The sequence below is a fragment of the Ambystoma mexicanum genome, chromosome 6p, assembly GCF_040938575.1.
Source record: "Ambystoma mexicanum isolate Mex_15411 chromosome 6p, UKY_AmexF1_1, whole genome shotgun sequence".
Taxonomy (NCBI): Eukaryota; Metazoa; Chordata; class Amphibia; order Caudata; family Ambystomatidae; genus Ambystoma; species Ambystoma mexicanum.
This window is the reverse complement of record NC_090935.1, coordinates 1509481465-1509506884: the sequence shown is the minus strand read 5'-3', so window position 1 is coordinate 1509506884 and position 25420 is coordinate 1509481465. Positions and strand designations below refer to the sequence as shown.

At 45.3% G+C, this 25420-nt stretch overlaps 1 protein-coding gene across 1 annotated transcript in view; it reads left to right on the top strand.

Moving 5' to 3' along the window:
- GAK (cyclin G associated kinase) overlaps nucleotides 1-25420 on the top strand; it is a 2243070-nt gene that overhangs the window by 2127206 nt on the left and 90444 nt on the right. The window contains exon 26 of the mRNA XM_069626358.1: nucleotides 11029-11177. Within this exon, the coding sequence (XP_069482459.1) occupies nucleotides 11029-11177 (149 nt within the window). The remainder of the gene's footprint in view (nucleotides 1-11028; nucleotides 11178-25420) is intronic.

The following is a 25420-nucleotide window of genomic DNA, read 5'->3' as shown; positions in this document are numbered from 1 at the left end:
GATTCACCCGTGGTGGATGGGTCAAAGGTACCAAGTCCGCATTAGCAGATGCTGCTTTACCCTCAGCATCTGCGTCAGCCACTCCGAAACCCCTCTGAGGTCTCTCTACACAAAACACCAGTAGGAGAAAGGTTAACTCAACATCTGACAGAAGGGCATGCTATTACATCAGATCCTTGGGCATTGGAGACAATTGCACAAGGTTACTTCCTGTCTTTCCTACATACTCCTCAGAGTCATCCACCGTGGAACAACTCTTTGATGTTACCAAACCTGCTCCTTATGCAGGAGATCTCAGACCTGCTAGAGAAAGGTGCCATAGAACCGGTACCTCTAGCGGAGAGGAACAAGGGTTGGTACTCCCCGCTACTTCCTAATTCCAAAGAAGGACGAAGGATTTAGACCCATTTTGGATTTGTGAGAATTGAACAAATTCCTCAGGAAGGACAAGTTCAAGGTGGTAACCCTTTCTCACATCCTTCAGGCCCTCCAGTTTCAGGATTGGTTGGTATCTCTGGACCTTCAGAATGCTTACGTTCATGTTCCAATCCATTACAAGCACAGGAGGTACCTGAGGTTTGTCATTGGCAGTTCTCACTATCAATTTCGGGTTCTGCCATTTGGGCTAACCTACGCCCCAAGGGCCTTCACCAAGTTAATGGTGGTTGTGGCAGCAAGTCTAACGAGGGAAGGGATTCATGTCTACCCTTACCTGGACAACTGGTTGATCAGATCAGTATCCCCGGAACAAGCTCAGATTCATCTAGATTATGTTTGCCACTTCCCCCACAAGCTGTGATTCTCCCTAAACTTAAAGAAGTCGCAGATGATACCATCACAGAAACTCAAGTTCATTCGAGCAGTCCTGGACACATACCTGGGAAAAGCCTTGCCACCAAAGGTGAGGGCTCAAGATATTCTTCAGATGGTGACCAGATTTCAAAAGGCCCAGCGTCTACCAGCCTTCGACTTTTTAAGGTTGCTCAGCCTCATGGTATCCTGCATGTTTTTAGTGCCAGAGGCTCGCCTGAGAATGAGATCTCTCAAGTGGGCGCTAAGGACCCAGTGGTCGCAATTCTCAGGAAGAATGTCAGATCTCCTACAAATCCCGAACAGAGTAGCATGAGACCTTCGGTGGTGGGCCTATTGGGAGAACATCTTGGAGAAACGTTTTTGGCAACCATGGCCGGAGATAACAGTAGTCACGGACGCCTCACTCACGGGGTGGGGTGCCCATGCCAACGACTTAACCATCAGCCGTTGATGGTCTCCATCGGAGTCCAGACTACACATCAACCTATTACAGCTCAGAGCGATCAGGCTAGCACTGAAAGCTTTCCTGCCATCAGTACAGGGGAAAAATGTTCTAATAATGACAGACAACACAGTGGTCATGCACTACCTCAACAAAAGAGGAGGCGTAAGGTCACCGCCACTGTGCAGAGAGGCAATGCAGCTCTGGTTCTGGGCAATACAAGAAGGAATCTCTGTCAGCATTTCACCTAGCCAGAGAGAAGTACACAGCAGCGGACTCTCTGAGCAGGCAGACCACAGTCTCCCACGAGTGGGAACTAGCTCAGGGAGTTCTTCAAGAGATCTTCACCCTTTGAGGAACCCCTCAGGTGGATCTGTTCGCCACCAGTGTCAAACGGATTTGCGATCAGTATTGCTCAAGGGAATTTCCCCTGAGAGGAGCTCTAGGGGACGCGTTTGTGGTGGACTGGGAGTTTCCACTTCTGTATGCGTTTCCTCCAATCCCCATCATTCCTCAAGTGATCAGGAGGTTGAGGAGATTCCAGAAACCCATGATTCTAATTGCCCCGGATTGGGCCAGGAGAACGTGGTACCCAAATCTTCGAGAAATGTCCATCTGTCCTCCAATTAGTCTTCCACAAAGAGAGGATCTTCTCTCGCAAGAGGAAGGTCAGGTTCTCCATCCAGATATCAGGAGGTGTTGCTTTCAGCCAGAAGGCCAGCAACTAAATCTTTATACCGCTGCCGTTGGAACAAATTGTGCAGCTGGTGTAGAGATAAGTATATTGACCCTTTTTCATGTAGTACACCAATGGTATTATCTTTCCTACTATATTTGGCAACTTCAGGCCTCCAAGTTGGCACAATCAAGGGTTACCTCACCGCGCTATCAATCTTTAAACGCACGGCTGAGGAACCTTCATATTTCAAGTTGCCCCTAGTCATTCAGTTTCTGAAAGGGTTGACTAATGTTTTTCCCCCCAAACTCCTTTTCAGGTTCCCCTGTCGGATGTAAATCTAGTCTTAAGATTTTTAATGGGTACTCCATTTGAACCTCTTCATTCCTGTCCATTAAGGTTTCTCGCTCTGAAAACCTTCTTCCTAGTGGCTTTAACTTCTGCCAGAAGAGTGAGTGAACTACAAGCTTTATCTTGCAAACCTCCATATACAGTCTTTCACAAAGATAAAGTAGTTCTTCAAGTGAAGCCAAATTTCCTCCTAAAGGTTGTCTCAGAATTCCACATCACACAAAAAATAACCTTGCCTTCATTTTACCCTCCTCCTCACCCAGGGAAAGAGGGAGAGAGATTGCACAGGCTTAATCCAAGGCGTGCCTTGAGTTTTTACATTAACAGACTTGCTGGGATTAGACAAGTAGATCAGTTGTTTGTGGGGTATGCAGGACATAAAACTAGGTTTACCTATCACGAAACAGACCATCTCAAGATGGATAATACTGACTATCAGAGAGTGCTATAAATTGTCAGGAAAAGATCCTCCTCAACACCTCAGGGCTCATTCAACCAGGGGTATTGCAGCCTCGTCAGCTCTCCAAAAAGGAGTTCCAATTAAAGACATATGTGCGGCTGCCACATGGTCGTCTGCACATACTTTCACCAAATTCTACAGTCTAGATTCCTCCACTAGCCAGGAGACTAAATTTGGGAAAGCTGTGTTGCACTCTGTGCATCTTTAAAGAAATCATTATATTTTACTCCCGCCTCCTAGTACACATTACTGCTTTGGGAGTCTATCAAAGAAAAGGAATACATGGTAGGACACAATCCATTCGAAGAACAAGTTACTTACCAACGGTAACGTTCTTTCCGCTAGATGTTCCTCACACTTATTCCTTTTCACCCCTCCCATCCTTCCCTGCAGTAAAACTTCCCTTATAGTGGCGGCCTACGCTCCTTCAAGGGTACTAACCATCTCATGCTGGGCAAACACAGCACCGGACGCTGCATGAGACGATTTATACCTATGGTGACGTTGGTGCGGATACGGAGGACTTCGAGGGACATCGACTCGAGGGACTTCGATGCACAGCGCCCTCTACTGTGGACATTTTTTTCCGAGGCCAGCAAGCTGGAAGTGGATTTATCAAAGATAAGGAATACGTGGGAGGAACATCAGTCGAAAGAATGTTACAGTTGGTAAGTAACTTGTTCTTCCTGATCGTAGGGGGAACCACAATCAGGGAAAAGGAGATTGGTTACCCAATTCAACATTCAGTGTGTTCCTCTTTACCACAGAAGTCCTATCATATACTTTTCTCCATGGTATTACTAAACGTGAGGTTCGTTCTTCCCGATTCTGAGATACGTAACATTCCCGCCTTAATTAACTGCAGGGCAGCAGACAACTTTATCGTTGACCACTGGGCCAGTAAGAATTGTATATTACGAACATCCAAGGAAGTGTCCATCCTTGTAGAAGGTCCTATAATCGAACAGACTGTTCCTGTGTTGACGTTAATTGCCTCTCAAAAGGAACAGTTAACTTTCGATATTATTAAGGCTGCTCACTATCTGGTTATTCTAGGGTTACCTTGGTTGAGATTGCATAACCCTTACATCAATTGGACAGCTGGGTCCCTGTTCTTGGGTTCCGAACACTGCATCAGACACTGTCTTACTGAAGGCTCAGTAGGGTTTCGTTCCTTGCTGTCTACAACTGCTCCTACGAAAAACATTAAAATTGATAGCATCCTTGTTCTGCCGGAAACATGTAGAGAATTCCAGGATATTTTCACTGCACCAAAGTACTCTGAACTGCCACCTCATGGCAGAGATGATTGTGCTATACAACTCCTACCAGAACATCCAATACCCTTTGGAAGAATGATATTCTTCCTGAAAAGGAAAAGTCTGTAATGAAAGGAATATTTGCGCAATAATCTCCAGAACGGGTTGATTACCGAATCGACCTCACCAGCAGGAGCCTAGTTATTCTTCGTTTTCAAGAAAGATGCCGATGAACTGCGTCCCTGTATTGACTGTTGTGGACTCAACAAGCTAACTGTACCAGATCATTATCCCATTCCATAAATACCGGATATATTAGAAGCAGTTAAAGGTGCTTCTATTTAAACTAAATTAGATCTTAAGGGCGCTTACCAACTCATTCGCGTCAAGACTGGAGATGAATGGAAGACTGCCTTTCTTACCCCCTTTGGACATTTTGAGTATTGGGTTATGCCTTTTGGTTCATCCAATCCTCCTGTCCCCTTACGGTTTATGCACCACCTTTTTGCCGACCTACTACTACTACATTCCATCATAGTCTATCTCAACGATATTCTCGGGTTCTCGCATACCATCGCAGATCATATTCTTCATGTCCAAACAGTGCTGTCCAGGTTACAAGAGCAACATCTGTTCTGCAAATTGGAGAAATGTGAATTTCACCAACCTGAGGTCACCCATCTAGGGTATGTTTTATCTGCTAGGGGTACTTCTATGGATCCAAGAAAGGGGTCTGCTGTGCTAGATTGGCCTCCACCATCTACAGTGGAGGAATTACAACGGTTTCTGGGTTTGCCAATTTCTATAGGACATGTTTATCACATTTCTTTTTTATTGATTTGGCTAATTTAAATTCAACCTTTCAATTTTAACAAAAATGTTCATTGTTACAATTGTACATTTGAATCAATTGAGTATGAAGAATGTATATCCCATTATTCATTCAGGATATGCCCTCTTAATGCTCTTTTTAAAAAGGAGTCTCCTTTTTCTGGACAGACGAGGCTCAGGTTGTTTTCAAGACATCGAAATCCTTATTCTCTTCGGCATCCATCATGAATACTCCTGAACAGAAAAAGGATTTCATCATAGAAACAGACGCTTCCCACTATGATTTAGGGGCTGTGCTTCTGCAAGTCTTGGATCAAGGACAAGAATGCCTGGTGGCCTATGTGAGAAACCTGAGAGTATTCTCTCAAGTAGATCCTGGGAATCCCTTATTCAGGTGGCCAGGGAAGAACTGGCCCTCTCTTATCCAAACTCTAAAGGCAGATGAGCCGGGAAAGATCACCTGTGTAGGGGAGCATAGGATTGTGCTTTGGGGAACTAAGGGGGGGACGCAGTATTATACCAGGGAGTAAGGTGAGGAGGGTGAACTCTGTGAAGCTTTTGTAGGCTGCTCCAGAGCTGCCCCCCTACTTCCGAATGAATCTCGCTTAGCCAAAGCCAACAAACCATCCGTCTATGGTACACCCTTTAAGAACACAAACTCCAGTGCCGTGGGAAACTACATCTCCCAGAATCCCTGTCTTTGTTACCCGAATACTCCTGATCATTCCTTTCCATGTCCCTCTAATGATTATTTTCCAAACTCACAATCTGCTTTGACAAAACACCATCCCCCCGTTCATTCACAAATCCTACCAAACTTACCCTTCCGAAATCACCAACCCCCCTAGGACGAAAGCTATAATTCCACAAAACACCTTTTCCCCATCCTACCTCGTAGGACATTCAGAAACACTACCTCCTTTTTCTGCACGAATACGTTTGCACACCATGAAAGACAGCGTACTAACACCAGAGCCGATTACCTGACGTGTCCCAATACAAGGGTCAGGGAAAGCCAGACAATTGACCAGAATCACACTCACCTGACGGACCTTTCCCTTCCCCAGTGGGATAAAAGGTGGAGCATGAGAGCACAAGATGAGCAAGGCAGACCGTGCGACGGGAGAGCTAACTAAGCATGGCAGTTCAAGAGGAGGAGAAAGACAGCGCAAACCGAGAGGATGACAAGAAGAGAAGCAACCTTGCCCTTTCCACGTCAGGCCTGTGAAACCTCCACAGAAGGAATCGTAAGACTGCGAACAAAAGCCCAAGCGTGGTGCAGAATATGTAAACGGTATACGGAGCGTGCCTACTCTGATGAGCAGAACAAGGAGACTCCTGCTACCTTGGTACCGGCCTTGACTCCCAATACGAAGAAAGCCAAGCGGTTCATCAAAGCCGGTGAGTCAAGGGGAGAGCCGATAAAGAAATCAAACAGTGTTGAATGAAAGTCGCAAAGTGGCACATTGAGGAAAGTTCAAAGAACTATAAACTGTTTAGGGATGACCAGCTGCAGAGGGGTCTGGCACCACGTGGCTGCTCACTCTAAAGAGACTGTACGATCCCATGTTTGAAGGGAACTACAGATACCAGAAGGCCGTAGGAGGGCCACCAAGAAAGGTCAAAGTGGTAATTACAGGTGTCTAGCAAAATGCATGTACAGTCGAAAGTCTTTGACTGAAAAACCATTGAGAAACACAGGGTAAGTGAATCCCACAGCAACAGAAAGCAAAAGGAATTTTGAAATGGCAAGAGTGTAAAGACGGTGTGTTTGTATGCACCTTGATGCCTGCGGGGCTTTGGCGCTATATAAATACATAAGTAAATAAATACACCAATGGTTTGACAGAAAGAACCAATCAAACTATTCAACAGTATCTCTGTTGCTTCTCTTCTGCCACTCACAACAATTGGCTGCTTTGCTTCCCAACGCAGGATTCTCCTATAACAACACACATCATACGTCTCTGGGTATGAGTCCTTGTTTTTTTTTACTTATGGTTACCATCCTCAAAGCATGCCATCTTCCTTACCACAAAGTATCAATGAACCATCAGCAGAAGAGCACACTCAATCGTTACTACGCAAAACCTTGCAATGGACCATTCAAAAAAGGCATGCCAAGATATCAAGTATTTTGCTGATAGAAAACTTAATGAAGCACCTACATATAGAGTTGGAGACCAGGTTTGGTTACCATCCAAACATCTGCCTTTGCATCTGCACTCTTCTATATTTTCATTCAAATACTTTGGACTGTTTACAATCATTGTGGTTATCAATTCTGTAGCCGTCCGATTGTCTCTAAAAAAGATGCATACAGTTTTTAGTTCATCCATTTTGAAACACTATATCCCAGCGCAGGAATTGCATAAAACTGCTATTACGTCCCCCACGGTTCTTTTGGACTTGGAATATGAAATCAACGCCATATGTGATTCACAGTTTCATTGGGTCAGGTTTCAATAACTGGTGAACTGGAAAGGGTATCCAGTTAGTGAGAGGTCCTGTGAGCCGGTTCAGCATATTTATGCCCCTCGCCTTTTACGTCTCTTTCCTCAATCCTTTCTGTGGAAACCAGGTGGGACTCGGCTTGGGAGGGGGCATGATGTCTTGACTTATCGACACACACGGACAGCTCCGGTATGGTCCGTCTGGCAGCGCTGGAAACTCTTCCGCCCCATCCAACATGGGAGATGACGTCACGTGATTTGACGCTTCCACGTTGTGGCTTCCATCCATAAGCATAACATCGAGTAAGCAGCTCTTATGGGCACGTTGCAATATTACTCTGTTGCACTACGCTTTGTTTTGTTCCCTCCTTGACCCCCTTGCTTCTGCCCCTTTGTTCCTTATTCCTTGGAACAGTTGCCTGCTCAGTTTGGATTTCCTCAGTTGGGTTCCTGGGGAAACTTTACTTGCTTGCTGGGATCTTCATTCCATTTGGTGGGATTTTTATCCAAAAATGTTTTTTTCCTACATCCTTTTGGCTCTGCTCCGCCTGGGTTAGAGCCAAGATACAGTTCCATCCCCTGGTCGCGTTGGCTATGCGGGGGGGTGGAGACCGTACTCACCTGAAGAAATCTCCAACCAGCAGCAAGGTACGGGGCAATCGTGACAATGTTGTCAGGGGCTCTCCTGCCAATTTGTTAGCCATTTCATATTGTTTAAGCCATCCTAGGAGGGTTTACCACATGATGGCTGTCTGAAGTTCCAAACGGCTGTGCTGCCTAGTCTGCTTCCAAATTCCCTACCACAAAGGCATACCTTTTAGTGAATTGTACATGTGCCTTTCTATGTTTCTTAGTTTTATCGCTTTTAAAAAGTGCGGCATAATTTTTTTATGGTAGCAGTCACATTCAGGTAAACCTATCTCATAAACTGTAGCAATCCTTTTCTGTATCAACGTGAACTCGTATATAAGAACAATGTTTAATACTTTCTTGGTCTTCACTCTGCAAAGAAAGAAAAATCAGTGAACTGAGACTTATGGACAGTACTTTCTCCCATATACGGTAGAGACCAAGTGTGATCCTCCTCGTGGAGGATACCAAAAACAAATTCACATGTGGTCAAATTCCCTCTGCACCCTGTCTGTCCCAGTTATCCATAAGAGATCTTCCATCCAGGATTGCTGAGAATCATCTCACGCCCGTCACACATGCCACTAAAATGCCCTTACACCACAGTTCCTCAAGAACATCCTACAAGCTCCCAAAATATTTTGCAAGAAAAGCTGAAGGGAACTTACATCTATGAAGAAGTTGTATACCAAGTAACATTATTAACTCAAGAAAATGCCTTTTAATGTATGGATCAATGGTCAAAAAACATTGCATGACTTTGATCTCATAAGCATAGGGTTTATACAAAGGGTAGAATATGGTGTGCATATAGAACATCACAACACATTTAGTGTTTTTTGAGACCCAACAGTGGTTTGGTGGTAACCTTGATGTATGTAGATTAGTAGTCATAATGATAGTGGGTGAGAAGGTGAAGCATTAATGTTCAATTGCCAAGTTAGCTTGCATAATGTTAAAAGAAAAGGAGCTCATTGACTAACCAGTGCACCACTTAAAGTACTAACACAAATGCAGTATGCTTGCGGCTATGATGTCAGTTAGAATGTTTGCATGTTTGCGTAGCTTTAGAACCTGGAATGGAGAGGGCAGAGGGACTGTTGAAGGATCATCTGTTGCTGGGTTGTATGAAACGGCATCAATAAAGGAGATTGACTCACCAAGGCAACCTCATCTATGTACTTCACTTGTGACGACAAAGGTCAGCCCACCAGCACAAATCCACGTACTACCTACAGACTGCATCCTGTACTGCCTCGAGCCGCCAATGCTGCCTTTGCTGTTAAGGCTCTGAGTGTTTATCTTGTGCTTCGTGAGCGAGGCGCACTCTTCATTTAGTGAAAATCACGATTACAGTTTTGGGGACCTGCACCAGTTCCCTGCCCTCGAGCGTTGCGTGTGAGAAAGCTCCAGCGCATTATAGCAAAGGACCCCGCTATGCTCTGACGTCTAGCAATGCAACAACAAGGTCAAGCTCACGCACATAGGCCGAGTGCATTAGCCTGAGGCAGCCAATACTGAGCAATCAACGAACAATGATCAGGCAACAGCGCAAGCATAGTGTTGACTGCTTCCAGAGGTAAAGATTACAAAGAACATTACGACTAAAGATGTAATTGAATTCATGGGACAGGTGTTTAAAATGGAAGGATGCCCATGTGTGACGATTACTGACGATGGCGTTTGGTTTAAATCCAAAGAGATGTGCCAATACTTGGAAGGGAATGTTATGGAACACAAGTGTACGGCCATATATCACCCCCGAGCTAATGGGATGGCTGAAAGATTTAACACAGTGATTAAGGATTGCATAAGATGGGCCTGGGCAAACTGAGATGAATGCAAAAGTGTAGTAAGAAGTAGAATTGAGGCACATCATTTTACACCACATGGGGCAATGGGTGTGTTGTCTTTTGAACTGAGCAGGGGGCGGAAAGACAATTACAAATGATATCCCTCATGGATTAAGGGAGTAAAATGGAATTGGGAGTGTATTCAGAGAGCAAGATTGTGTGTCAGGAAAAGGCAGATTGCCAACAAGGCCACGTATGATAAAAGGAAGGTGGTCAAGGGTAATGGTATGTGTGGGTGATTTAGTGAGGGTGAAATTACATTTGGAGTTAAGGCATGGACCACTGAGGTGGTCTAAACCCTGTAGGGGTTAAAGAAGTGTTCCACAGTACAGTACTGACAGAAGATGGTAGGACTTGGAATCTTGGTAGAGTAGTGAAAGTAAAGGATAAAGGGGTGACGTTGGTCTCCAATCGAGATGGGGAGAATAATGTGATTGAGGGGAAGAGTTGTTCGGGGAGAGAAGTGAAGCAACCCAAAAAGTTAAGACTATGTGGTTGGTCAGTATGATTGAGATGATGTATATGACAACGATGTGGCCACATGTTTCAAGCATAATCAAACAAAATACTTATTTTCTTTATATCATTGTTTTGTGTGTGTGATGTGTTGTTTGGCTGTTGGGAAAGGGAGGTTTGTAGTATGCTTGAGGGTATGATGTCTTTTAGAATGTATGCATAGCTTTAGAACCTGCAAAGGAGAGGGCAGATTGCCTGTTGAAGGTTAATCCGTAAGGGGGGGACGCTCTGCTGGTGAGTTGTACGAAACCTCATCAAAAAGGAAATTGACTCACCAACGCAGCCTCATCTGTATACGTCACAAAGCATCCTAATCTATTTATACCTGCTGTTACTAAAGTTCATAGTTCTCACTGACAGCATTTCTGGTGTTGCAAATACTTTGCTTTAATTTCACCATTACTTAAACTGTCAACTCAATTGGGCATTTGTTAGTAGTGCATCTTGACAAGAACCACTGCACTAAGTTGACTTTGAAAATGTAATGGCACAAGGGTTACTGGGGCCTCATATCTGCAATTTGTATCTCTTTAGTGAAGTAGAGGGTACCAACCATTCTTAAGTTGAAAGAGTTATTGGAAGGGGACTTTTCCTCTTTCAGATACTCTGGGTGGCAGTGTTTAAGAAGGTTTATAGAGCGCACATTTATATATGGATTTTGCTTGCTTTAATATTACAAATTGACAGTTCCAGACCATTTGCCTTCATATGTGTGAAGATATATTTCCCTTTTTCCTGCCTTAGGCCCGAAGCCAAAAGTGAAAGAAAGTGATTTTGTGGATTTGCTATCTACTCAAGGATTTGCATCGAAACTTGAAAGAGGTGGACCAAAGACGATTGCCGAAATGAGAAAGCAAGAAATTACCAAAGACATGGATCCGCTTAAATTAAAGGTTTGATCTTATGAAATAAAAATATGAAGTTGCACTTGTGCATTTTATATGAAATATTGGGAAACTAAACATATGATACTGAGCAACAGTCTTGTATTAGTTACTAGAATTGATTGGTGGAATAGGATGTTTTCAGGTGGATATACTTTGCCAATTTATTCAGTCAAAATATAATATCCTGTTTTCAGATGCTGCTTAAGCTAGTCCCATTGTATGTTGCACAATAGTTGTACAATGAAGTCCATAGGCATACACTGTTATTATTTATCAGTAGTAAAATTTACATTTTCTTTGATCTCCTAGAAATGGCCGGTTCTGTGCCATGGGTATGTATTTCTTCTATTGAACTGTAACTCAGGTGAGAGTTTTATTTAGCTTTCCTGATGATAAAGTGAGATTGTTACTGCAGCAGAAGTGAGGAAGTGCATAGGAAATCACTATTGAGTAAGTGAGTAGTTCTTCGTGATGGGAATGAGACATAATGAACTACATGGGATTTATCCCTGGGGCCAGTGAGTGAAAAAGCGGTCATGTGCCTTCAGTTTGCAGGACATTAACAAACTGGGCACTGAATGTCTGTGAAATAGAGGCCCTTGAGACGGAAGCAGCTGACTCAAAGTGGGGCATTTAAAGTGTAGTTCCAAATACAGAGAATGTTAACCCATAAATATCAATGAAAATGAGGCATTCTTGGTGTTGTAGACTGATGCAGAACATGAATAAAAAAGTGAAGTCTTATTTTTCAACCAATCTATATTTTCTAAGCACACCATTCCAGGGTGTACCTAAAACAAGCAGTCCCTGGGAAGGCTCCTACCAGTCTAGCAAGGGCAGCCCCAGAGCCATATATGGTCCATCCATCCAACCAAGGGAAGGGAGACAGAGCCACGGCTTCTTAGGGCTTTGAGATACAGAAAGGGAAAGGCAGGAAGCCATGGGACTTTCAGTGGTTATCTTGCCTTTGTTCTGGAATCCATTCATTCTTATGGCACGCCCTGGGTGTCTCACAATGGGGGAGACCCAGAGCCACTGCCAAGTCAGCATGTAGCTGCCACTAGCCCATACCCTGCTCTGTGGGGAATCACATAGGTGCCCAAAAACACACACTAGGGGTACCAAGGTGTGCCCTACCCATGGGGGCCATAGGGGTAGTCATGGGTATTGTTCACCAACAATACAAATGAAGAGCTTCACTGCCAGAGGTCCGGGCTGTACTCAAAAAACACATACAGGGAAGTGGTGGGACAAGGACGGGGATGCCCTATCCGTCCAAAGCATTTCCACCATCACAACTGGTCCTCTCGTACCCCGAGGCATGACCCATCCACAAAGAAAATCAAATCAGGGTTGTTAAGCATTGGAATATCTTTCATATAGTCAGATGGAGACAACCGATGTTCCCCATCCTGGGGGTTGGCAACAAAGAAGCAGGGTTTAAAAAACAGCATTGGTTGAGGATAATGGCAGCAGAAATAAGGAGCTTTTTCATACTTGTTCAATCTGGAACTAGATGTATTCTGTGTCTTCCCTTTCAGCAGGAAGTCAAGCACAGAGTGGGGGACTGCAATGGTCACAGAATGGCTCTGGACTGAGACATCGGCTGTCTCTACCAGCAGGGTCATGGCTAAAACGGCGTGCAAGCAGGCTCGCAAACCGGTAGCCACAGGTTCCAAGGGCATGCTGTTATAGGATACGGGATGGTGCTTGTCCAACTGAGTCAACACTCCTTGGGCAAACCATCATGTTCATCACAAAAGACAGAGTTTCTGGTAATCTCGCAGCCTTAGGGCTGGTGCTTCTGAGAGCTCTTGTTTAATGGTGACCAAGGCTTCCTCAGGCCATGGCATGGGCTCAGTAGTCCAATCATGCACGAGGACTTGAAGGGGCCTAAATATGGTGGCATACAGTGGTATCCATTGTCTGCAGTAACTAACAATCCTGTGGAATCCTTTCATTTGCTTTCTAGTCCAAGGCTTGGTAACCTGCTGGATCACTTTAATGCTGTCCTGGGACAAATACCTTCGACATGCAGAAATATGGCCCAAGTACCACACCCGGTGCATACATTACTGCTATTTGTCTTAGGATGCTTTGTTGCCTTTATGAGAGAGAGCTGTCAGCAACGCAAGAGTGTATTGTAGGCATGCTTCCAAAGAGGGAGTTGCTAGTAGGAGATTATGCACATACTGCACCAGAACAGACCCTCCTTTGAACTCAAGTAAGTCAAGATCTTTTTTCAAAATCTGCGAGAACAGGGTGGTGCTCTCTATGTCCCCAATTAGTAGTCGAGTGAAGGTGTACTGTAAGGATTTATGAGTAAAGGCAAACCGGTACTGAGTGTCAGGCTGTACAGGTATCTAGAAAAAAGCAGAGTACAAATCAACAGTGAAATGAGTGTCAGACACCAGGATGCATGACAAAATGGTATTAGGATTGGGAACAACTGTGAAGGTGGGTAGTACTGCGGCACTGACCGCACGCATGTTTTGAACGAAACGGTAGACCTCTTAACCTTTTTCTTTCATTGGAAGAATGATGGTGTTGCAGGTGCTGAGAGTATACACAATATTGTATTCAAGCAGTGAATCAATAACAGGACTGTTGTCTCTTTCTGCCTTCTTTGAAATGGGATACTGCGGAACACACATCAGAAGCTTGGCTGGGTTTAAGGTCATCTTTACAGGCTCTGCATTCAGCATGCATCCAACATAATTGGGATGTGTTGACCATAATTTGGAAGGGACTTGATCCAACAATCCCTGTTGCAACGAAGCAGAGGTGGTCCAGATTCCCTGAGTGAAATTAACATGGGTTAAGCAAGAAAGCATGTGACAGAGTGCACCACAGAATGGGTTATCGGCATACCCCCCAATACCGAGAGCATTCATATTTTATTTTAAAAATAGCATGATTTCTCTTGTTATGTGTCCTAATGTAGCTTTCAGGGCTGAGTGTGATGCTCCAGTCAGTATCAACCAAGCAAGAGAATTATTTTCCTCCAACAGCACAATCTACAGCAGGGTTAAGCTGGATGAGCAGAGCAACAAGTTCATGGACCTCCGAGCTGTCCTAGCAGTGATTTGATGTGGATGGCAGAGGAGGAGGCAGGAAAGTAGGACTGGCTGGGGCTGTGGGCTGGCCGCCTCGTCTGCCACACTGTGGGCTGTTCGGCCATTCTTCTTTCCACTGACCAAATTCTAGGACAGCCAAAGAGTCCATGAAGTCGCTGCTCTGGTTATTCCACTTAATCTTGCTACTCCCAGCGTAGATTGTGCTGTTGGAAGTCAAAAGGTTTCATGTCTGGTTGATACAGAAGTATCATGCGCCGCTCTGAAGGCTTCTGCAGTTCCACGTGTTGTGTGTTCTAGTGAAGTTGTTAATGCTGTTGGGGGTGAGGGAGGATATGCTGATATCCCATTGTGACAAAGGGAGTTTGGCCCTTCTCTTCAAGGGGGAGCCACCCGCTTTGACACTCGAGCAAGACAGTCCCTAGGGGTTATGGCAAGTGTGATCTCACTTGGGGTGACCGTCCCCTCTAAGTACAAGGAGGTTCTAAACAAGGAGGTAATGACAACTGCCACACACATACAGTTGATGAGGACAAGCAGCACAGGAGAGGCTGAACTATTTAGAAGCCTTAAGGGGGTTAGAGACACTGTTTCACACATATGGCCGATAAGGCCAAGCAGCCCACGAGAGGCTGAGTGAACCAGAAACCCTGAGGGGGACAGACATTGCAATTCAAATATGGCCAACAAGGCCAAACAACACTAGAGAGGCTGGGATAATCGGGACCCCAGAAGAGGTGAAACCCATATAATAAGCATACAGCCAACCAGGGCCTGTAGTCCGCAAGATGCTGAGAAGAACCAGAATTCTGAAAAGAATAATGATTGCATAAAGCAAAGGATTCTTGACTTGGAGAAAGAATGCTGTGAGCTCATGATGTGAATCCTGCTGAAGAGATTTGGAATTCAACCTTAAGAGTGTCAAGAGAACTCAGAAGTTGGAACTGTAGCCAAGCTTGTGGAGGGAGAGAAGAGTCATTCTTTTTAAGATACTTGAGAAACAGAGACTTTTAATATTTTGAGCCATCATCAGAGACTAAAACCTGAAGAGGGCAAAAGAACTGGAACTCTAAAAAGGGTGGGGGAAACCAGCGCCAGGCTTTAAGTAAAGTCAAACCCTAACATATCTTCCTGTCCATCTGCTATGTCTGACTTTCCGGACCATGCTGTCTGTAAGAGGATTCAATTCAACACTACAGCGAAGTCAACGCCTAGTCTATAATACTGAATGAAAACCCTTATTGATATAACTTTATGTCCAGTTCATGCGTTCTGGATGACTACCCCTATATAACACCCCTCTCTTGGAATCCTCCTGACCCCACTGAGCCAAGAAGTAGTTCTGTTTTGCAAGTTTAAAGGTTTATTTGATAATTTAAACAATATATATTATATCACGCTTTATAATAAATTAATAATTGGATATCACACTTAATCTGGTATGATAAAGATTAACAACGGAGAATCTGGCACTAGCACACTTCTTGACAATCACTAAGGAGTTGACATGAAATGGATAAGATAGCAACAATACTTTTATGGTTTCCAATGGATGCAATGTGGAATGAAATGCAGTAAAGAAAATAACTTGATAGGATTTCAGCAAAAGACAATGTAATCACTTTCTTGGACAATTCACCCCCCCCCCCTTTTATGCAATGCAAGGAAATGGAAGGAAGGCACACAGTTCTCAGAAATGCAATTAAATGTGATTCAGTTCACCCAGCAACTTAGACTACAGACGTTGAAAACACAGGCAAAATGCTTTTATATGTGCTGGCAATTAAGTGAAAAATATGCTAAATTGCTTTTAATTCCCTCTAGGAGGTTCAGGGTGAGTGAAATCAAGTTAATATTAGTCCAGGCTCACTTTAGCAAGTATCTAGGAGTAACTAGCAGGTTAAACGAATTTCTGGCAAATGGAAGGCAAGCAGCAGCAGATTTTTACACGTGAAGAAATTTGCAAATCGCTGCAAAATTCGCGAATGCGTGTTCCGCGATTGCGGTAAAACTATAAGGGGTAGGAATGTGGTTCTTGGTGCGATTAAAAGCTAAGATTCTAAGCTTTCAGATGAAAGTTACTGCAAGTCTCTAAGACAAACGGTTGCGGAGATATGAGCGATTTAGTGAAGGTCGTTTTTGGTTTTGCAAATTTTAAACGCAACACTTTTTCAGCTTTAAAAATGATGGCAGAATGACACAATTGCTAAGCTGCAGTTCTACTTAGATTAAAAATGGATTGAATTATATGATTTTAACTAAGAGATGTGTTCTGAGTTTTGCTGAGTACTCACAAGAGATTTTGAACCGGAAAGCGACTTGGTCACGGACTTCAGTCTGGTCAGGTCTTCCCGAGTTCCGCTCACAGCGCCTGGCCTCTGGAACTGCTCACAGCATCGGGGTCAGCACTCTGGATACAATGGCCTGGTCTCTGCTAGGCACCGGTTCTCTGGGTCGGGTCCTGCCTTCTCTTTGGATATTTCTGTCACCGGGTTCTTGCAAAGGTTCTTGGCAAAATTCAGACGGCGTCAGCCGGCTGTCTGAAGAGTTCAGTTGCAAAAAGATTTTCAGGCCTGTTGACAAATACTCTTGCTGGCAGTGGCCTTTTTGGTTAAGGTTCTGTAGTCTCTGTTTATCTTGGAGTCTAAGTGTTGGCTCCTTGAAGGTTGATGGAGGTAAGTATGGATTTTACCGGCAGAGCGTCCCGCTGCAGATGGAAATGAATGTCTCTACCTAAGTTTCAGTGGTCCATTTATATGTTCTGCAAGTCGGTGTGTGTGTTGGTCATAACTAAACTTGCCCCTCTCACTTGTCATTGGTCCAGCTTTCATTTCTCCCCTGATTGGGGGAGCTAAGTTGTGTCAGAGTGATGTCAGCCATTTATGATCTCTTGAAAAAACTCCCCTGTCATCTGTGCACCCAAATCTATATATGATCAAAATACATATTTCACAGTTACACAGTTGTTTGAAATTACATACCCATGTCACATATCACATGAGGTATACTCTGTCCCAAATCTGCTGTTTCTAAGAGCTTGCATTCAAAAATGGCAACTTTTAGCACTTTTTAATGTGCTAAACAACATTGGATCTTCATTAAATTTTATACAACTCTTCCTCACATATCTACCCACATACCAATGCATTTTCGTTTGTCTAGCTGAAACAGGGAGTCTGTAATATTAATAAACAGCAGGGTTTTGTCCCAGAATATCCCACAATTTGGAGTTTGGGCTTGAATTGAAGGTACATTTTTTAAATTAAGGCTCTTAAAGTTATACATTTCTGTCATTTGATTACAAAGAGTTATCAGTGTTTTTGTAAAATATATATTTTACTTTCAATTCAGTCCTCAGAGTGTTGGAGTCCGCCTCCAAGACTTGGGTGGGTCAGTCACATGTCTTCTGGCAGGCAGGCCTTTGGTGACAGTAAAACAGTAAAAATCAACATATTCCTTTCAGAGGAGAGGGGCCATTGTGTGGTCTCTGGGAAGCTGACATCAGGAGGCCAGGGAGCCACTTTGCATTTAATTAACAGAACCCTGTGATTTCCTGGCTTCTTGTGTTGAGTTCTGAAGTGTCAAGAGTTCTCAGGACAGGCAACCCCTTTGAACTTTTAATGGAATAAGACCCTTTTCTTTGCACTAGACAGTTTTGCAAGACAGCTCTCCTGTCAGAGTTTAGACCGCTAGCGCCACCCTCAGGATTTTGTGGTTACTGCATCCATCCTTGGGATTTTTTGAGATTGATTCATTTCAGCAAGTGATATTGCATGGAGTATATTGTCCATGTTCAGGACATGGCATTGGTGTGTTTCTGCAGTAAAGTAATTCTGTGCCCATGATTTTGCCATATTCGACATTCAAGAAAAAGGAATTCCCAACAGTTATGGGTTTGCTTTTGGCAATCAGCATTGCCACTCCCAATGGTTTCAGACTACTGTGTGGGTAGTCCAATGGTGGTTTTAGGCAGTGTCCTTCTGTGCCCATAACATCGGCAAAAATGAGTGGCAGCCTATTCTTCATGCATTTCCCTGTGCATTTTCTGGGAAGCTCTGGCCATCATGATGTTTTCCATGTCAGTACTGCACAGTTTTGAGGTAGGGCTCGGATGCATGGGTAAAAACATCCCACATGTCTCACTCCTTGTCTGTCACATTGGGACCTATCTCTTAAGAACATGCTTTCTCAATCAGCCCCTGCAAACCTGTTAACTTGTTGGGGCTGGATCTGCTATTCAAAATGAGTTGTTACATCTATTGTTCCTCATTTTGTATGTGTCTTGTCATCCCTTTCTACTGAGAGGTCTTAGTTGCATTACAGGGGGAAGTTAATTTGACTCATGGTAATTCAGAACAATTCTCCCTCGTTGCAACAGAGATTGTTGGACCATGTCCCTTCCAAATTATAGTCTACACATGCCAATGATGTTGGATGCTTACTTAATGCAGAATCGTAAAGGTCACACTGAACCCAGCCAAGCCCCGTCCTGAGTGCCTCAGTATCCTGTTTCCAAGCATGCTGAGGAAAGCATCTGTCCTGTTATTGAATCGTTACATGAGCAAGGTATTTTCCAGTATTGGATCTTTCATAGATTCACATGCTGTTAGAATATTCCCTGTCATCAGGCTGGGAATCCTTTGTAACAGTGAAGCCGTTTATATTTATATTTGAAAACTGCTGCCATTTTATTGCCCTATAAGTCATTTTGGTTCCTATTGCCCCATAACCAATTGACAGGTCTCACTTGGCTCCACCCCTGGGGGCGATTTTTAGCTTTTTTTTATCACACTTTGTGTTTTGAGTCCTCAAAAAAAATCTCTACATTTTTTGACGATTTGTCATTTGTTTCAAGTTTTTCTTCAATTCTTCATAATGCCAGGAACTTCTGTCGGTGTTGGTGTTTCAGCTTCTCGATGCCTCCGGAGATACTGCTTCGGCTCCCTTTCATTGAGGCCTTGGACCCATCTTGAAGCTATGACTGACACGACGAAGAACCATTTCAAGGCCTGTGCTACCAGTAATGGGAAGAACGGTTATGTGGGGAATCTTCACAATGACTGCCTCTACTGTGTCTCTCTGGACAATGAAGCCAACGACTGTTTCATCTGCCAGTTGGTCTCCAACAATACGCTTTGAGACAGTCAACGAAGGTTGGTGACTTGGCTTGACGATGATGCTGGATCCTCTGATACAGCGTCTGGCCGTAGCCATGATTTTCTCAGGCAGAGCAGATCCCTGGAGCACAGTTACTCATCCAAGAGGTCAAGATCCCACAATGACTCTTCCTGTGAGAAAAGATCTATGAAGCGTCATACGACCTAAGCTTGGGCTGCTACCTCGTCAACGACGGCGTCTATGATCCCTTCTGCAACAGCCTCGTCAGCTAAGACTGCTTCATTGTCATCTGCTACAAAACACCAGTTGGCATTTTCTGCTGGCATACTTTTGTCTTCTCTCAAGAAGCACTAATCGACACCTACTTCTGGCCTGCCAACATATTCATCGACAACCTCGTCGACTCACAAGCAGACCAAGTCATTGTTCCATCGACAGCCCCATCAGCGGCAATTCTGACAACGACTTTGTTGACGACTCCATCATAGGTGCACCGAATCCCATTGATGTCTTTGACCACTACTACCACCTCATCCACGACAAAGGTGCACTCATCATTTTCTATGGGTCGACGAGGCGTCTCTCAAGCTCGGGATTCTGCCTTTGTGCTTCCAGCATTGCCAATGCCTATGCATACTGTTAAGATGGATTTCTGAACCCTGACCTGGTGGGCAGAGGTTCAGAAGGCCAGCTTAGTTTCTTGGAACAGGGTAACCTTCTGGACAAGCCAGACCGATCAGGGTAGCTATGGCGGCAGTCAGGACTAGATCTCAGGAGGGGTGAGGGTGACTGAAAGACCTCAATGAGCACACAGAGCAAAGGACACTTACAAATCACTCCCAGTCAGGTGTACATATATTAAAAATACAAATACATTTATTTCAAGGCCTTTGAGTTTCAACAGACAAATTAATCACAGTAATACTTTTAAGCAAACACAATTCTATCTGAATACATATATACACAACCAATGGGGTCTAAAGGGTTAATGCACAAAATGTGTCCACAACCTAAAAAGGGGAAAGAAACAGGCAGTGCAAATAGTCTTTTGTCTCTTCTGCATCCCACACACTCTTAACTAAGAGGCAGTCCAATCCCTAAGAAGAGTGGATCCTATTGGTCAAATGTACTTGCACTGCTGGCGCACTCATTAGTTCAAATGGGCAAAACGGGGTCTCTTCAAGGGTCTGTAGCTGCTCAGGAAGGTGGGTGAGGTCATGAAGAATAGGTTCCCACTATTCGAGGAGAGTCTCCACTTGAGGGCAGAATCGATTCCAAGAGTTGGGAATAGTTTGCTAGTTCGCACTAGCAGTGTAAAGGAGAGGGGCCCTCAGGGGCCACTAATGCGTAAAAATGGATGTATGCTCTAGAGGCCACCGGTTAGGGTTGCGATTACTCACGAGCCCCGCCACACTCCAGACCAAACTTCAGCAGTCGAGTCCAATTCGGTTGCAGGTTCAAATGTAGCAATCTCGTGGCTCTGCGACGAAGTTAAAACGTTGATACCCCTACAGGACACTGGCAATTTTTCTGCTCCGGGTGGATGGATCAGGACAGTTCCGCTGCAGCAGGCTTCAGCACACAGAGAACCACAGCTGCAATGAACTTGCAAAATGTGTCAGCACAGCTGGGTGACAAGTTCGTAGGCACAGCTGGGTGACATGCAACCGTGTAAACTCTGGTTCGGGCGCACTCACTTTACTCCAGACCTGGGAAGGCCTAGTGTATGAAATTCAGTATGAGTGCGCCCTGAACACAGAGCTTGCGATGTGCCAAGTTTTAAGGGCCTCCTCGAAACAGCAGCAGTATCAGAGCCCAACGTCTGCGAGGCTGGTCAGTCCACTAGCTGGCCCAGGGACACTTCCGAAAAGGCATACTTGCAGGATAAGATGAAGGTGCTGAGAATAGTTGGTCCCACTATTCCAATGGGTCGAAGCGCCTTCGCAGACCTGCTAGGACGATCAGATGCAGAGGGGTCGAGCGGGACGACAGCAGGCTCAGGGTGCCAAACCTTCCAGCTGATCACCAGCGGTTCCTCGACTCAGCTTCTTAGTTTGAGGATACTTGGATCCTATCCTTCGTTCAGTGAGAACTCCAGAGATCGACATAGTATGGGTGTTTGGGGCCTTCTCTTATCCAGAATCTCCTTCGCGCCAAAAAGCAGAGGACCCAATGGGAGTTCTGCTCACATACAGGCATACCATACGTGGACCAATCATGGACCACAGTGGTCCCAGGCATTCACAGCACTCCAGACTCTCTGGCACCCAGGATGTGTATTGGGGACAGACATCCCAGCCGACATCCTGGAGGCACACAAGGCATGCAGAAGCCTGCGAAAGCTTGGCGCTTCATGGGAAAATGCATGCCCAAATAAGGACTGACCCTGGTCGGCTCGACCTGGGGAAGGTGAAGGGGCAAGATGGCCAGAGGACAGGACAAATAACCTCGTGGCATGGCCATTTTGGAGCTAGGCCACCTAACCGTGGCAAGAAAGGGTTGAAAATATGCGAAATGATAAGCTACCACCAGCCCTGTCCAAGGCACATCTGCACTTCTCCTAAAAAATCCTTCGGAAGTATCTAGGGCCTTTGGAAATGACTAGACCTAAGTGCGCTGTACTGTAAGGTACTTTGTACACTTGTTGCATGTTGCAGAAAAGTTGCAACATGAACAAGGACTAAGGGAAACAAAGTCTCCCGTTACTGACTGTCTTTAAGGGCATGTCCGTTTCCCCATAAAAAGAGCAAAAAGTCCAGGCGAGTGCAGCAGAAGGCTGTGCTCCTCTGGTAAAGTCAGCCTATGGTGTTCAGACAACAGCAAACAGTTGGGGGTACACAACTGGAGGGAAAATTACACATAAAAGGGAATCTTTCTTAACACGTACCCATCTGCTTTTTACGCTGGCCTGTATGTTCCTCCTGCTGTTCCTCAACAGAACTGGTTGTACCAGAGGGCATACTGCAACTTACCGATGATGCAGCTTTTGAGCAGAAAGATTTCTTTTCTGATAACTACACCCACATAAAGATACTGCCTTCTTCTCCAGTTGGGGGTTCAGTGATTATGCCGAACCCAAGGGTGATTTCAACTTCTACTGGACCATCTCCAAGGCTGGCACACACTGAGCCAGAGCCGCCTGACCTCTAGCCATTCTATCCATGTTACAGGCTCTGTTCTCAGAGTTGCAGCATAGACTTCATGCTCCACCTTTGCAGCCCCGTCAGGAGCTTTGTGCTGGCCCGTTGCCTGCTCTTCTGCTTCCTACTGGCCACCTCTCATGTGTCTGCACACCAGTACTTTCTCTTCCTGCCTCCCTCACGGATACAGAGTCTGAGTGTGTCCGCTCACACTAATACCTCGGAAGAGTTTGATCATGTCGTACCAGGGGATGATGAACCGGAGGACCCTCCTCTCAGATATTCTCCCCCTATGAGATTGATTCCTTTTACGGCTGCCAAGTTGTTTTATCTTGTCCCAGAAGAGTAAAAGGAGAAAGGCTTCTTAAACAAGTGAAGGGAGCAGATGAGAAAGTCTGTGGTGGCCATACCGGTCCTCGAAGGCAGGTCTCTTGATGATGAGAAATTCCATTCCTACCCCTCCAAAAAAGGACAGGTTTGAAAAGAAGCAAAAGGCTCCTGATTCAGCGCCGAAGTGTGTACATTAAGGGGGCTAATGCTATGGCTATCTTGTCCCGTTATTACAGGGAGCTATGGTTTACAATGGGTCCTGTATTGGATTTGCTTCAGATGAAAAGAAGGATGAAGCTTTTGTTCTCCGCGGCGATGGGGAGGCCGCTTCCGACCATGCAATTTCTGTGGTGGTGGATATTGCTGACACTGGATTCAGGCAGAGGGGGAACAGCAACGTTCTATGCCATCAAGGCTGGCTCAATGCCACTAATTTCCGTCTGAGGTGCAATCGAAGGTGGTGGACATGCCCTTAAATGGGAGGACCTGTTGGGAAAGAAGGTATATGGCATGCTTCAAACCAACAAGGCGGACACCGCCCCTCCCTCAGCATGCTACAACAGCGCCTGTCCTTTCGGTCTGGTAATAACCATCTTTCAAGGGCGTCCCACGACTACAGGCCTTCATACTGGTCCTGGTGCTACCAGTCTAACACCTACTTTGCATCGGACATCTACAAGGGTAAATCCAAGGCCTATAGATGGGATTGGCACTGCAGCAGCTCATCAGGAGCCAATCCTCCAAACAGGCCTGATCAGGCTCCAACACGGCCCCTTCACTTTCATACCCCAGTGGGAGGGTGTCTCTCCAAGTTGTTGAACAGTAGCGTTCCATCACCATGGTGAATGGGTGTTGTCGCTTATCCAGGACCCACGCTGGAATTCATTGGGCAGTGCTTACTGGCACTGCTTACTACTGCAACAAGTTAAGTCACTCGTCCCCAAGGGGGCAATTAAACAAGTCCCCTTCAACTACAAGGCCAAGTGGTGTACTCGAGATACTTTCTAATCAAGAAAAAGTCTGGGGGCTGGGGACCCATTCTCGGTCTGCGCCTCCTCAACAAAATCCTGCAGGCTCAAACCTTCAAGATGGTTACGCTCCAGCATATCCAGACCGAGCTGCCAGAAGGGGATTTCCTTTCATCTTTAGACCTCGAAGTGGCATACTTCCACATCCCGATCCATCTATGATACGGAAGGTTCCTAAGATTCACTGTTGTGAAACAAAGCTTCCAGTACAAGGCCTTATCCTTTGGCCTCCGCTCTGAGATTTTACAAAATGCCTAGCCCCGGTGGTGCTCATCTGCGTCATTCAGGGGTTCATGTCTAACCGTACCTTGAGTGGCTGGTTTGGGAAGAGTCTTCCTCTTGCTCTTCAGCATGCAGAAACCACAATCCATTGCTTAACGTCACTAGGGTTCTCTGTCAACTATGCCAAATCTTGCTTGATCCCTTTACATCGTGCTCTGTTTTTGAGGGCTCGGCTGTACTTGCTTTGCTGCTCCATCGGAGGATGGAGTGCAGACCATTTTTGCAAAGGCTCTATTGCTCTTGCAAAAGACGTCTGCGTCAGTCTGCACCTTGAAGTCCCTGCTGGGGTTAATGTCATCCGGCATTCCTCTAATCCAGCACTGCAGGCTCCGGAAGAGGCCCCTCCAGGAGTTCCACGATCCATGATGGAAGAAAGTCTCCGGTGCATGGGAGGACCGCATTCCTTTCCGCGATGCTCTTTGCTGGTGGATGCTCTTCTCCAATCTCACTCAAGGAAACACCCTTTTGTCTGCCTGACCATCCGGTCATGGTCACAACTGACATACCTCTGCAAGGCTGGGGGTGCCCACACAGACCATCTCCATGCCAGGAGTCTCTAGTCCCAGGAGGAAAAGGAGTTGCATGTCGAAGTCCTGGTCCTGGAATTGCTTGCTTAGTTCTGAGCCACTCCATTTTTTTCTCCCAATACTTCAGGGTAGAGTAGTCTGGGTGTTAACTGACTAGACGACTACAATGTTTTACATGCTCACACAGGGTGGCACCCGGTCCTCTGGCCCACTATCTCTCCCGCATTCTGTTCCACCTGCCAGGTATACACGACACAATGGTTGATTCCCTCAGTAGGGAATTGCCATCCTGCCATGAGCGGAAACTTCTGCAAGACCAGGTTAGCAGCATCTTCCGCAGGTGGGAGACTCCAGATGTCAAGTTATTTACTACCAAGGCGAAAAGAAAGTTTTTGGTTTTCGCCAGCGGATTACATCATGTAGGGAGCATAGGGGACCCCTTCACGTTTCCTTGGGAAGGGATGTTCTGCATGCATTTCCTCCAATACCCCTCTTCCCTCGAGGGATTGACGTGCTTAGATGGTGTCGGTGCGAATCGATCTTGGTGGCCCTAGCTTAGACGAGGCAAATCTGGTTCTCTGATCTTCTCAGCATCCCGTCGGCACCGCCCATTAGGCTACCACCTCTCGTCAACCTTCTGTCCAGAGACCAAGGAGCAGTGATACATCACAACACAGCCCCCCTCAATCTGACAGCCTGGCTTCTCTTGTTTTCATAGAATTCGGAAGTATGTTTTTCCTGCCTGACTTT